Source organism: Antrostomus carolinensis, unplaced genomic scaffold, assembly GCF_000700745.2.
Source record: "Antrostomus carolinensis isolate BGI_N321 unplaced genomic scaffold, ASM70074v2 scaffold16384, whole genome shotgun sequence".
Classification (NCBI taxonomy): domain Eukaryota; kingdom Metazoa; phylum Chordata; class Aves; order Caprimulgiformes; family Caprimulgidae; genus Antrostomus; species Antrostomus carolinensis.
In genome coordinates this window covers 17,394-31,831 of record NW_010310261.1, presented here as the reverse complement: position 1 = coordinate 31,831, position 14,438 = coordinate 17,394, and the positions used below count along the sequence as shown (strand labels likewise).

Below are 14,438 nucleotides of genomic sequence, written 5' to 3'. Positions count from 1 at the left end.
TCAGGTTCCTTTCCACCCAACTCTCCAGCACCCTCCTCTGCAAGGCAGGTAGAGGTCTACAGAGACAGCACAGTTTATGGCCCCAGCTTTACATCATGCTTAGCAGGAGTTAAAGCTGAAATACCAACAACTTCACCCATGGGAATTTCTCAGGCCACTGCTACTTGTCTTTGTAAGAAGCACAGTTTACTTTTGTTTTTGATGAAAGGAGACCTTGGATGATCAGAGCAGCCTCGATCAGTATCCGAAACAGCACAGTGACACAATACCTGATTTTCAGAGGGCCCGGATTTTTCCTCAGTGAATGCAGAAGTCTCTCTGCAGCTTGGACTGTCACGTTGTTATTTGAGGATCTAGAACCAAAGGTCATTGTAATGAATGGCTCACAAACAACCCCCCCAGATGAGTCTAAGCAGCCAGTAACTCACGTGTACTCTGTCAGACCCGTGCACTTTTCCAGGAGCAGGCACAACTTTTCCAAGTGCTCTGGCTGAAAGCTGCACTCTGCGAGTCTGAAAGGACGCAAGAGAGAACAGTCTTGGCTCCTTAGGTGAAATCTCAGACATCACAACCTTTCCCCACAGCGAAAGAAGGATGGCACCAAAACCTTAAATGCCTTGCAGACCTTCCAAAAAAGATTGTGGCAACACTTCAAAAGCATCTGTTGAGATGTTCTGATACAACATAAGTGTGTGGTAACGGTGCAGCTTTTTGTAGCTCCCTGTCCTGGGACAGGGACTGTAGGGACACCTACATTCCTAGGGAGGAAAATTTAGTGGGGAAGCAGTGAGAGAAAGGGATGTGGGATTCTCTGTGACATGAGAAAGCTCTTCTCAGAAAGTGAATCAAAGGAAACTCACAATCTATTAGTGTAAAATATCACCATGCCAGGAGCTAGGGAGCACAAGAGGTTTTCTCTGCCTTGTTCCTAGAAAAAGGATATCACCTTTGTCAAAGAAATAATTAAAAAAAAATCTGTACTGTTACCTCAAAATCTTTCCTGGATCATCTCTGCTTGTCAACTTGATGATTAAAGTTGCTTTAGAGCACAAACTGCACAGAAGAAGACACGTGAGTGTTAAGATTTGGAAGGAAAATGACTATTTTTCCCAGTGGTCAGAATGTAACAATACATCAAACAGCACAAAGCAACACAGCAGTGACAGAGGCCCAGCTCACCTCTCCCTACCACAAACCAACCCAGGGAAATGCTTCAATAAGATTTCACTCATACTAAATTGGCATAAAGCAGCACTGACGGTTGGAGAAGCAATCCTGATCCCTCCTGCTTTTCTCTGCCTTCTCCTGTCCCCGCACTTTCTGCTCAGGGGAGAGTTAAAATAGGAGACTGCTCTGCTTTTCTGACCACATGTTTAGAGAGCAAATGCTAACTCCTGCCCTGAAGAGGTTTATTTACGGATATATACATGACAACAATTACTACAGCTGAATACCTGTTTCTTCATACACAAAAATTACTTGGCCCTGGGGAATAACAGTCCTGCCTGCTTCCTCCTTGGCAGCGGTGTTCAGCCAGTAGAACCAGAAAGAAAGAAAAGCTTTGGATGCACTTATACATAAAGGTAATTGAAAATGTGGCCCTCGTTGTTATTACCTGAAGATCACAAATTTTCAAGAATTAAGAGGAAAACATGCAGAGATGAATCAGAAATTAGTGAGGAGAAACACACCTGACTTGAACTTCAGTGGTATTTCCAGAAGTGGCCAAGGCATTTATGAGATGAAGAACTCCATTCTGAGAAATCCTATTATGGCTGAGACTGCAGAGAAGAGAAGGAAGGTTTTCTCAGGTGTTGAGAGTCAGGGTTGTCCGCAGGCTCCTCAGCCACAGAGGAGGAATTCAAGGTGGCACTGATGGCAGAGCAGTTTGTGGGGTGCCAGGCCCCTTTGGCCATGCTAAATGCACCAAACCCCTCAAGACAGAGCACTGATGACTTGGGGTGACAGAGCCAAATTCCAGCTTGCTGCTTGTACTACAGAGGCAGCCATGCAGCAGTTGCTTCCCCACCAGAAATGGAACAGGAGAGGCTGGTGTAGGACACTGCTAAGGTCACAGCACCTATGGGCCTTAAGTTATTTAAAGAGGACAACGTACACAGTAGAGTGATGAACTGAAAACTCAGGGGACTGGGTCAATTTCTGTCACATTACCCCAGTCTGGGCCTTGTTATCTCCTGCTGCTGCTAACAGAAAGACTTTTAGTTACTTCAGCAGGTTTTGGATCAGACCCTGAGTCACCACGGCCTGGAAGTCTTGAGTTGTGCTCATGGTTCACTCAGACTTCACCTCCTAAGGCAGGAGAGGGCAAGAAGTGTGACAACCAGCTTCAGGAGGGATCGTGTGAATGCCTTTCTGCTAGGGCACCTCAGATTCACAGTATGTTTTCTTACTTGAGGGAACAGGTACCAGGCACTTGATGCAAGTGATCCAAGAGGCTCCGTAGGCCTTCATCTCCCAGCTGATTCCTGGAGAGACTGAAAGGCAGAAGAAAAGAAAAAGGTGGCCAACCAAAACTCAGCATTTTAAGAAGCAATGCTCCCCTGAGAAGTTTTGAAGGAAAAAGCCTAACTTCCTGGACTCACATCCCAGCCCAGCCATTAAAGGTCTGTCTAAAACAAACTGCTGCCCTACAAAACTACCTCTTGCACAAGCTCCAGAGCAAGCTCAGATGAAGAGCTCTGAACGTAAGCTCATGAAGTAACAAGTGCCTCAAAAGAGCCACAGAGTGAAAATCCCAAGGAAGTTGTCCCACCAGCTCAAGCCTTCTTAAAATATATACATAAAGGACTTGTATGATTACTAATCAATTTTGTTTCTAAATAGTCTGAACGAGCACACATGTCCATGCAGACAGGCTGGGAAACCCCAGGCAACGCTGACACAAACCAACCCAGCTCTCCCTCGCTGTTCAAGGTCACGGTAACAACCCAAAACCCACTCACTCTACTTCTGCCAACCATCCACGCTGCGCCAGGACTCTGCAGAGCTCATCTACCTGCCCTTGACCGATGGCACAGTCCGTCACCCTGCGTAGGAGACAGCAAGAGAGTTAAAGCATGGCTGGCGACCAGGCACAGCAGGCATCGGCAGAGCTGCCCGTCACCAGCTGTGTTCTTACACCAGTTTCCATGCAACATTCAGAGAGGTGAATGCCCTCAGCTGTGCCAGTGTTTGAGACTTCTAACACCCCCCTGAGGTTAGTAATGACAAACCCCACATTTTAAGAAGGAAACAGATCTTTTCACATTTTAAGAAGGAAACAGATCTTTTCACGTTTTTTGCCTTCTCCTTGGAGCCTAACTGGAGACACATTGCAAGTCTTCTTTACAGAGGCACCCAGTAACCATCAGTCCCAGAGAGGCTGCAGACATGTATCACACAGTCACACTGATGCTGAAATGGAGATTATCACCCAGAATTTGAGGCACACATTTGGAAAATGCAGTGGTTAGTGTTCTATTCAGCTGCTTGTGCAGAATTTGATGCCACTCAAGATGATCATAAGTAGTCCAGTGGCCACTAAAGAAAGGCACAGGCCTCTGCCATCCCAGTGCATCTCAAACGAGTTGCACTTAGGCAGCTGAATTGAGCCCCAAAGCCTCAGCTACTAGCCCAAACTCCTTGACTACCAGCAACTACTTCTTCATACAAGAAGAATGTGAGGGTGGTCAGACACTGGAACAGGTTGCCCAAGGAAGTTGTGGATGCCCCCTCCCTGGAAGTTTTCAAAGCCAGGTTGGATGAGGCTTTGAGCAACCTGGTCTAGTGGAAGGTGTCCCTGCTGCTGGCAGGGGGGTTGGAACTGGATGAGCTTTAAGGTCCCTTCCAACCCAAACCAGTCTGGGATTCTAAGAAGAGATTTGTTTACTTGCACTAGTGTTTCAAACCTAATCAAAATACGTGAATTACAATTGAGTGTTGTATGCCAGTACCTGCAGGATATCTTTTGGGTTTGCATGCTTGCTCCTAAATGCAAAAAAGCATTCTCACTTGACCTGAAGCAAAGACAAAAGACAGTCCTTCAGAATGCTCTTCAAAGATGACAAGCTTTGTAGTCTCTTTAAAGCTAAGCTGTTGGGTTCTAAACATTCTTACCGGACTTCTACCATTCTGATCCGCTCACAGAGGTTGATGGAGTTGATGAGTAAGACAGTACAACATGGGGAAAACGTGTTATTCCTAATACTGAAAAGGAAGGGAAAGAAAGAACAATGAAATGAGCTCCCAAGAAGAAAGGTTCTGATGCATACGGCCCAATTTCCCTATTTAGCTGGATCCACCTCATTTAACTCAAGATCAGTAAGCAAGGATCTAAAGTTTTCCAAGTTGGCTCCCAGCATCCCTTTAACTAAGGCAGAGTCTCTTTTAGTCTCCTTTGACTAAAAAGGGTGTACAGACCAAGGGTTTACACTGAACAACTCTTCAGGGCTGCTGGACTAGAGATACCTCAGACTGGAAGCAACCTCCCAAGTGAGCAAATTCAGTCTCTCAAGACACTGCATCTCCTCCATGCTGCAACATCTGGCAAAAGACGGCCAACCTCTTCTGGGCTTTTTGCCCACGTGGTGGGAGTGCCCTAGCCCCTGACAGCACCTCTCTAGCCTAAATTCCCAGCCTAAATGGCTGATATGATGCCAGGAAACACTTTGGAGTCAAGTGCAGCAGGATGCCAGATCCCTGCAAGAGCAGAGCTTTGAGATAATGGCCACACACATGGATGGTGTGCTATCACCATATGTCAACCAACAGTCCTATACCTGTTATGGATGCAGTCATGTTCCATGGGACCTGCTAAGTTAGGATTATCTGGGATGCTGTGCCTAGGGTGAGTATTTCTCCTCCTGTCCCTTTTTTCCCCCTCATTAAAGAAAAAAGGTGCAGTGGTGCTTTGGTTCTAGAAACAAGACAGGAATGGGTGTGAAAGAGTTTCTTGCATTTTGTTTGCCCAGCTTATTAATCTACAGTTACTGACTGATGCTCCTGAGATATGTTGTGGTATTAGCAGTTCCCAAACCAATGTTTCATGGCAGTAATCAAAGCAGGGACCTCAAACATTACCTCAGTAGTGTCAGATGACAGAGGTATGGCAGGAAGCTCAGTAATCTCTCAATGCTATGGTCATTCAATGAATTTCCAGACAGACTGTAAAACACGGAAGGAAACAAATTCCAAGAGAAACTGGGACAATCTGTAAGTATTTCTACAAAATCTACATGGACATGCACACACATATGTGCGTGGGGGTGTTACGGGCAAGTTCTGAAAAACGACATGTCCAGAAATACCCTGAAAGTTGGGTGAAATTTAGGCCTTATAGGCTGATCCCCATGTTTCTCTACAGCCTATAGCCCATTAACACCCCAGTTTTAAGAGTCTTCCTTTTCTATTGCTGTAAGTTTACAAAACGATGCTACTAACTTATTTCCTGAATGCAATACAGATATTATGTTATTTTTATTTATCATTACTCCGTTTCTGTTCTGAGCAGTACTCTTCTAATTTTCTTAGTGCCCAGCTCCTGTCTGGAGTGAGCAGCTCTTGTGGAGTTTGGTTTCTGGCTTAGTGGGCCAGGTGCTCTTGCTCTGGCTGTACTGCAAGCCAGTGTCTCAAGGAGTAGGTGACAATATTTGCGTACAGCCATATGACTGAGGAAGACTCTGAGAACATGTACGTGTTCTGGGGTGTCTACACACAGACACTGCAGACTTTGGAGAGGCCAGACTCTGAAGCAGTGGACGCCGTGGGTTCATCTGAGCATCTGGGTGAAGTTTTGTGGGGGTTTCTAAGAGGCTGTGGTGGGAGGAGAGCTGAATTACACCAGCTGCTAACCCAAACATCGACTCTGTATCTGTGGGTTGGGGAGACAGACAGACAGACAGGGTTGTCAAGTGTACAACACTTACTCAATTTCTGTCAGCTGGGGACACTGAGCCAGTATCTGGCACAGCCTGGTCACATCCTCTGGACCCACTCTGCAGTCCCTGAGACTGAAGCAAACAAAGCACTCAGAAGCTAAACACTTCCCATGACCATGGCAACACTCCCTTCATATCCCAGAGCCTCCTATCTTAGGGTGAGACCCATAGCAACCCTCTCACTTCCACTACATAAATTTTCCTACCCACAATCTAGGACTGAGAAGTCAAAATCTGTAACAACCAGAGGATTTACCAGCTATGAGCTGATTCAAGAGAGCCAGTCCACCAAAACACCACATTACTTTGGGTGTTGCCTCCCTAGAGTCACATCATTGGTACTTAAATTGTCTCTGAAGATTGGACAGCACCTTCCTCTGCTCTGCGCTGTCTCAGCCCTCCCAGAGCAAGGCTGGGAATAGTGCCTCCTAACTCCTTCTCCAAGAAGGAAATCCCAGAAACCTCCTTGGGTGACAAACTGGCAGGTCTCCATGGGACAAATATAGTAGCCAGACAGGTCTGTGTCTCATTATTTATGGGTAGAAGCTTCCCCTGCAAGAAAGCAAGACAAGCCCTACAAGCCTAGCCAAGCAAAAGATGCACTGATTAGTTTCACAGATATGCCTGTAGCAATGGACATCCCAAGTCTATCCCAAGAGGGTGTATTATTCACCCAGCCACCTCTGACATTCACCGTGTCCCTCCAATGGCCACAAAGCACAAATATGTTGGTCTAGGTTGATGCCAGCTGGCCCGATCTCTTTAAGGCTTTGACAAATTACACCAGCCAAGACCTCCTCTCTTGTAACCAAGTGCTATTTAGGGTCTGGTTTTCCTGACCAGTTTCAGCAGAGGAGAGGATGGAAGAGGGATATATTAGAGATGGACCTTTTCCAGAGGTGTCTCACATGGAATCAGTCATGATGGGATACAAGCAGAAGAAAGAAACATCTACTTTCCAAGAGAGCTGAGTCTGCCTCCGAAGGCAGGCAGGGCACAGGACAGGTCTCTGAGGAGACAGCTGGAGTCTGCTCCACACATTATGTTACAGAAACAGACCCCAGAGCCACACCTCCCTACACTCCTGGGTGACAACAGGAAGCTGGGGCTGCCATACCGAAAGCACCGTCCATTTGCTACATGCTTGGGATGTGCCAGGAAACTCCTTCCCCATCTGCTGGTATTTCTGGCCCTGGGGAGAGAACAGTTTACCCCATGAGTTGTGCAGATGTTACTGTCCCTGTGTAGCTGACTCTCCACGCTGCAGCTGGGGAGAGGGGTGAGATGGTGGCAGTGGCCTCACACTCCAGTCTGCCTCCCCTCTCCACCTGCCAGATCTAGGCTCATGTCGTGCCCAGAACAAAAAGGATCTTATCACCCCTCTTCCAGCGTCCAGAGAGCTCTGCATCCACTCAGCACTTTGGGCATTTGCTCTGCCCTGTCCCAGGAGAGAGATGACTGCAGCCCCAGTCAGCAGCTGGATACTGCCGTTGGCTCCATACCCTCAAGCCCATGTCAATCAATCAGCCATGAAACAGCTCATCCTGCTTCCATCACCCTCACTGGAGTCTGGAGCCAAATGGCTCTTTAATTGTCACATCCCAGGGACTCACACATCACCATCTATTTAAGATTTCATAAGGAGGAGTTTGAAAGGCTCAGACAGATGAGTGGGTATGATTTTACCTTATTCTTTCCCAAAAGGTTAGATGAACCATCTGCGTGTCTCCTATGCTGTAAGCAGAAAATAACATAATTAGGATGGAGTTTGAAGATTCATGCTCCTGTATCATCCCTCATAAACCACAGCTTGAGGTTTCAAATAGCAAAAAAATAGGATAAGTACTCCTGGTCCTACCTGAGGTTCATTGTTTTAATGTGTTCCAGTGTAGACAAGGACTGAGCTAAGAAAAACACAGAGTTCAGGGAGATGTGGTTGTCATTGAGCCTACAGGAAGAAGAGATGAAATCAGCTGCGCAATCAAAACTACTAGCAATTTACACTGTGTTATCCAATCACAGTGATCCTTGTCCAACATTCTCAGAGACTGCTTCTTTGCTACCTTCTGTCTGTGTTTCCAACTACGGTTCTGCAAACACAACTCACTCTGGTATTATTAAAATTCATCTCTCACTTTTAGAGTTCAGAGAATCACAGAATAACTGAGGCTGGAATGGACCTCTGGAGATAATCTAGTCCAACTCTCCTGCTCAGAGGAGGGTTAGACTAGAGCAGACTGTGTTTTGAGTATCTCTAAAGATGGAGAATCCACAATCTCTCTGGGTAACCTGTTCTAATAAATGACATGACCACCACACAAATTTCTTCTTACGGTGAAATGGTTCAAGACATCAATACAAGGCAAAACCAACTCTTTGCTGTAAGTGCAGTTGTGGCAGTACAAAACCCACACTAAGATCGTGCTCGAGTCTATTAGGTCTATCCAGTGTGACCATGGGCAGTGCCCTTGATGCTGGAACAAAAATCCAGATAAAGAACAGCAGTGTGTTTCATTGCACTGATGTGAAGAGAAGCTGCAGACTGTCAGTAGCTAGGACAGTCTTGGCTTGAGAATAGTTCAATTAATCAAACAGGAACAATAAATATATCTTTCAATAAAGCAGAACAGTGCTATACTCCTTAAGCCACAGTCCTGTACAGTGCAATTGCAATGGGAGTGCCAGGTAGAATATCGAGATAAACATAAGCCATCACTGGATTCAGACTCCACTGCTGAAGCTGGAGCTCCCCAGCATTTATCTTCCAAAGGCGCCCACCCTGGGGAGAGGAAGGACTGTTCTCCCTCCCAATGAGGAGCTGGGAGAGGAAAAATTCAGTGGCCTGCTAAAGATCTCAGTGTGTTTTATAAACCAGGTGCCACACCTGCACACAAAATCACCTTGCTCCTTCATGAAGGACTGAGTCCACAGCCTCATGGGCACTGATCTCAACCAAGCTTCAAGTGGAGTCAATCTGTTCTGGACTAGAGGTGGGGACAGACTAGAGAGCACACTGGATCTGGCCTCAAGGGACACAGAACATAACTTCACTTGAACCCCAAGAGCCCTTCCCAAACGTGGACTGTGCTTCCACAATCAATACTCCCATAAAAACCCATCCATGAGTAAGGAGAAACAGGAGCTACTCACTTGACAGAACATAACATTTTCAAATTCGGGAGGAACTGAAACAGCTGGAAAAGTCCCTCATCTTCCAGATAATTATTTGATAGGCTAGGATTTAAAGAAAGGTATTTAGTTTTCATAGAAAAAAACAAACAAACAAACAAAAAAACCAAGAGGCACAATCACCTCTTAGTAACGAGTTCTAAAGCAGAACACAGGCACCCTAATCCAAACAACACATGCACTGCTCCTCTCCACTGACAACTAAAGCCTACAGGGAATCTAGAGACTCGAATTAACCAACATAAGACAGCCAGAAACCCTAGTTCAGGGCTCATCCTCTTCTCATGTCCACCACATGACCCTTCTGGACTGATTGTGCTTTTTAATGCAGTTACCAGCAACCAGAAGTCCGCAGCTCTGAGAAATGATCAACCTTGACAGGTCCAACAGAGGAGCCACAGGTTAGTCCTGGAGAAGGATATGAGGCTCTGACATTAGAGCCTAAGGATTACAATGGGCTATGGCTCAGGTGAGATCCTGGGACATGATTGCTTAAGAAGAGCAAAGGCTAAAAATCTCTTCCACAGGCTGCCAGGCCTTAGGGCAGAGCCAGCCCTCAGGTGGTGGTACACAGACTACATGCCTGTGCTGGTCCTTGTTCTGTCCTCAAAACCTAGATGTGGGGGTGTGCATTGGCTAGGCTTTCTGTTAGGGCTGGGTCTGCTCACCTCTTGGTGTTAGCAAACAGGATGACTCCCCACACACAGAGCTAACAGGAAGAAGTGTTTTGGTGCTGAAGGTCTGCGGGAACTCAATCATGGACTCTGCTACACGATCAATATGATCAAGCAAGAGGCCATTTATTTGTTCTAATACAGTTATATTTATACCCCAAAACTAATGAAATCACCCACACCCGTTAACATGTTCTTGGCTCTTCACTCGCAGCACGAGCAGTTCACATGCCCCTAATTGGCTGATGGACTTTGTGTGCATCCCTTCCTGTTTGCTTGCCAGGGTGCATCTTTTGGATACATTTCAAGGTTCCTTTCCCATAACTTGTCCACGCAGGTGCTTCTCATATGTCCAGACATGTATCCCTCCAGTTCCCACAGTCCTCTCAGGGTATGCCAAGATACGTTCCCACACTCCCCACAAAGGTCCTTGCACACCATATGTGGGATCACCAGGAAAAACACAGGCTGCCACCCCGGTTTTAGGCAGGATTCTTCATACTCTGCAGCTTAATGGCCCAAAGACAAAAATGACAGGGCAAGGTTTTACAGCTTTTTTAATCCCTGAAGTCAGGTTAAGCGATCAAACAGCTCCTTTCTAGATTTAGATCCTGCATTCTCTGCCCTAAGAGAGCACTAGAACTGTGTGTCTCCTTGGCAAAGGATATTAGCCTGTGTAAAGGCTTGCCTTTCACAAGGCTACATCTGTCACATTCTCTGCACAACACCGCAGAACAAAAAAGTAGCATTTTCTCAATATCCCAAAGAACTTCAGATAAAGACCATAAGACTTAAGAAGAACTTACTCCAGCTCAGAGATGCTGCTACATTCCTTCAGGACTGTACACAGCTTCTCCAGGTCACTGGCTTGAAAAAGACTGTCTGTCAGTCTAGGGGAAAGAGAAATCAATACTCCAGGTTGGCAGGACTGCAAACAAGATTATGAACTTCACTCCTTCAGAAAACCAGAGAAAAATAAGGGATAATAATGAAATAAAAAATCCCCTTGAAATATCTTGGGTTTTGTTTTTGGTCTGCAACAACTGATAAACCGTACTTTTCTTGTCTGCAAATAGAGAATAAAGAGACAAAGTAAAGAGAACTTATGGCACAACAAAGAACCAGGTCCCTGAAGTCTTGGTTAGAAGGCTTCAGGCACTTCTTCATTCCTCACTGCACCCTATAAAACAGACAGGCATACTCTGTGCTGGAGTCAGAGCATGACCTGATGTGCATCTGAACACAGATCCAGCTTAAGATGCATCTCTCCGAATATCACCAGAGAACCCCCACACCACCACAAGCTCTGTCACGCCAGCTCCCCCAGCTCCCACATGGGAGCTGATGCAGTAGCTGCACAATCACCACATCAATTCTGTGAATGAGGAACACAACCCACAACCTATTTTGACTCCTGTAGAAGACCACAGACATTAACCACAGAGCTTCTAGTGCTGCAAGCTGGGACTGTGAACAGTGACAAACGACTGACTGAAGAGACCTTTACCAGCTCTCTTCTGATTCACCATTCAAACTTGGGGATGCAGATTATATCAACTATAGGATCCAGAGACAGGACATGCATGAAGTACTATGAAAATTCACCATGGTACCTTATTTTTTTGGGTGCAGTAGGTGTCTGGATTTCTTCTCCATATTGTTGGTCATCAGTAGAGAACACAGGCTCTTCCCTAGTAAGTGAGCACAAAACCAGAGAAGGATGAAACACTTATGCTTTAGAAATTTGGCAGGTCCCTGGGGCTACCCTGCCTCTAGCCCACACCCATACCTTGCCAATAGCAAGCTCCTCTTTCTTTCAGTGATTAACCACATACTTGAGCATGCAGGCAACCAGAGAGAAGGGGAAAAGACAGATTTCTCATCTAAGCTACAGTCTGATGGAGAATTCAGCTTTTGCCTAAACATGTTTTGTGAACATGTGTGTCCACATCTGTGTAAATGATTATTCATAAATAAGTGGAACATCCAAATCCTAAAATATCTGAGTTTGAAATGCCACCTGGTGCCTCAAAGGAGTCACACACAGATCATGTGTCTCTGGTTGTCACTCTCTTTCAAGCATAGTCACAACTGGGTTCCATCCTATGATAGCCCTGTGGTTCCTCCCTGGCTAAGAGGTGGGATGCAGGTGTACTGTGGGAAATGCTGTTTCATAGTGGGCTCAGTCCACGGAGAACAAAGGCATAAATAAATGAACCTACAGCTCCAGGAACAACAACAGACCACTTCTCAAACAAAACATTTGGGTTGAGCTGGTTTGACCCATCATGTTCTGAGGGGAAAAATAAAACTCCAAATTTATTTTGATTTAGGAGTACCATGATCCAGAATACATAGGGTACAGAACTGGATAGTTTTAAACATACAAGAATCTGTGAATCTTTTTGGAATCTGGTTTGGAGGTGTGGGGTTCACTTGTTTTTTTACTCTTCACTATTATCAGATAGCACAGCTGTCATTCAACAGCCTGCTTTGCTTAGGATTTGCCTAGAGGCATAAAACATAATCAAACACTACAGAAGGCAGCAGACAACATCCAAAGTGGCTAAGAAAACCAGAGGTTTTCTGGTTCTAGGTGAGGTGGGGCAAGAACTGCTGTGAGATGAAATGTTACCCTTGGTACCTAAACAGGATACAAGAACTAAACAACCTGCTGAGAAAACACGATTTGTGCACACACAATACCTAGGAGAAAGAGAAGCAGATGTTCTTTCTTCTGTAAACCTCAGGACTGCAGTCTGATGACAAAGGCTGTGCAGAAGAGAAGGAATCAATCAATGTCACATTTTGTTTATTTACATGACTTGTCGTTTTAAGAATGCTTGATTTTGCTGTTTAAAACTCTTTGGTGACACCAATCACTTAAAACACTCCCAAAGCAAGCAAAAAATAATCTCCATTAGTTTGAAATCCTGGTTGGATCAAACGATGCAATATCAGAAGACCCAATGTCTCCGAATCATTAGAGAAAGTGCAGATAAAATTGTTACACTTAAACTCTGGGGTGTTTCCAAGGGAAAGTAACAGGAAGAGAACTTCCAACTCCACTCCAGGAGATGTCACCAGTTCTCATCCTCCACAGAGACCCTCTCTCCAAAACATCCCAGGGCAGAGAGCAGGAAAGTCTCAAACTGCCCCCACACATGAAAGGGCACACAGTTCTGTGCCCTCTCAAATTCTGGTTGATGGGTCTGATAAAAGCAGCTTAGAGTAATGTATCACCAAGTGTAAGTGTTAATAATCATCTTTGGATATGTTCTTCACTCACCTCACTTCTGAGGTGACTCAACAAGAATCTCAGAACCTAACTCTCAGACTTGCATATTGGAATTAACCTCAGGAATAACTAAAGATCTACGTACCTGGCTTGTACCTCCACCATCTTCTGGCAGGTATTTACTGTCTTCAACAGACTGCAAATGCCATTAACAGAGAGGTGGTTTTGACTGAGACTAAGAAAGAGAAAAAAGGCAATGGTCTCTGAAATCACACAGGACTGTCCTCGTGGGAGTGGTCATCAGTGTGCTGCATGCTTGAACCCATTCAACTTCAGAAATGGCATGTAGAAAACACACAGCACCACTACTCCTGAGAAAGGGGTTTTAATGAAAGGGCACTTCAGATGCATTGAGACCAGTTCCCATGTGTGATGCTCTGAGCAAGTGACCAACTTTAGCCTCATCCTTACTCAAGAGTTGCTTCTGCAGTACTGGTCTGGGTGAGGCCTTTGCCCACTGGATCCCTGCTCAGCATCTCCGTACGGCCCTTGCCAGGCTGAAGAAAAGGTGGCAATTTGGTTTTTATACAAGGCAACACTTACTCCAGCTGCTTTGAAATCGATATCCAAGGGAGGTTTTCCAGCAGGCAATTGCAGCCTTCATCTCCAAGCTTGTTACCTGATAAACTGAGGCATTTTCCAATTAGTGGGGACTGTTTTAAACAGTATAAACAATAAAACCCTCAAAATCAGCTTGCTTTCCCCTTCCTACAGTTATTCTTTTGCCTGGGCTGTTCTGCCTGGACTTGTCCCAGATCAATCCCCCCTGATAATCTCTGCATGAAGCAACTTCAGACAGAGTTTTATCCCGAGGACAACATGATTCACGCTTTAGCCTGAAAAACATCTTACTTCAGAAAACGTAAGTGGGAGTACAAAAGAAGAAACCAAATGAATGAGTGTTTACTGTCCTCCTGGAAAGAAGAAAGGAAGGCAGAAAACACTGGATGACAAAGATCTCCAGATCCCAATTCAGATGGGAGCAAAAAAACTGGGGTGAGATGTAGCTAAAATCAAGATACAGTCTGGACTGAACTGCCTTGCAACAGGTATTCCTGCATTTTCCAGGGCAGACAGGCTAAGAGAGCTTTACAGCCAAATCCAGGTGGCCTCCATGCAATGTGCAGGTTGATGAAGTGGATTTCTTGCCTTCCTCCGCTCACTTCTCCCAACGGAGCTGGATGGCTTTAGAAGACAAAAAGGACAACACAGAAGCAGAGGATTTCCTGGGGGAGCAGTGCCCCTGGGACAGTTCCATGCTCTGTAACTCCCATCTCCAGCTACAGCCAGAGGAAGGCTGCAGTTGCCACAGGAACACATGGTTGTTCAGCATCCATCTCC

General features: G+C 45.6%; 1 protein-coding gene across 1 annotated transcript in view; it reads right to left on the bottom strand.

Moving 5' to 3' along the window:
* Window positions 1–213: 213 nt before the first annotated feature.
* The window catches only part of NLRC5 (NLR family CARD domain containing 5), a gene marked incomplete at both ends in the record, with an annotated part of 28,890 nt that continues 14,665 nt past the window's right edge, over window positions 214–14,438 (bottom strand). The window contains 19 exons of the mRNA XM_010166370.2: window positions 214–353; window positions 429–512; window positions 988–1,053; window positions 1,692–1,781; window positions 2,412–2,495; window positions 2,964–3,047; window positions 3,954–4,016; window positions 4,117–4,206; window positions 5,080–5,163; window positions 5,925–6,008; window positions 7,054–7,128; window positions 7,623–7,670; window positions 7,795–7,884; window positions 9,087–9,170; window positions 10,606–10,689; window positions 11,413–11,490; window positions 12,506–12,571; window positions 13,183–13,272; window positions 13,641–13,724. Coding sequence (XP_010164672.2) covers window positions 214–353; window positions 429–512; window positions 988–1,053; window positions 1,692–1,781; window positions 2,412–2,495; window positions 2,964–3,047; window positions 3,954–4,016; window positions 4,117–4,206; window positions 5,080–5,163; window positions 5,925–6,008; window positions 7,054–7,128; window positions 7,623–7,670; window positions 7,795–7,884; window positions 9,087–9,170; window positions 10,606–10,689; window positions 11,413–11,490; window positions 12,506–12,571; window positions 13,183–13,272; window positions 13,641–13,724 — 1,568 coding nt within the window. The remainder of the gene's footprint in view (window positions 354–428; window positions 513–987; window positions 1,054–1,691; window positions 1,782–2,411; window positions 2,496–2,963; window positions 3,048–3,953; window positions 4,017–4,116; window positions 4,207–5,079; window positions 5,164–5,924; window positions 6,009–7,053; window positions 7,129–7,622; window positions 7,671–7,794; window positions 7,885–9,086; window positions 9,171–10,605; window positions 10,690–11,412; window positions 11,491–12,505; window positions 12,572–13,182; window positions 13,273–13,640; window positions 13,725–14,438) is intronic.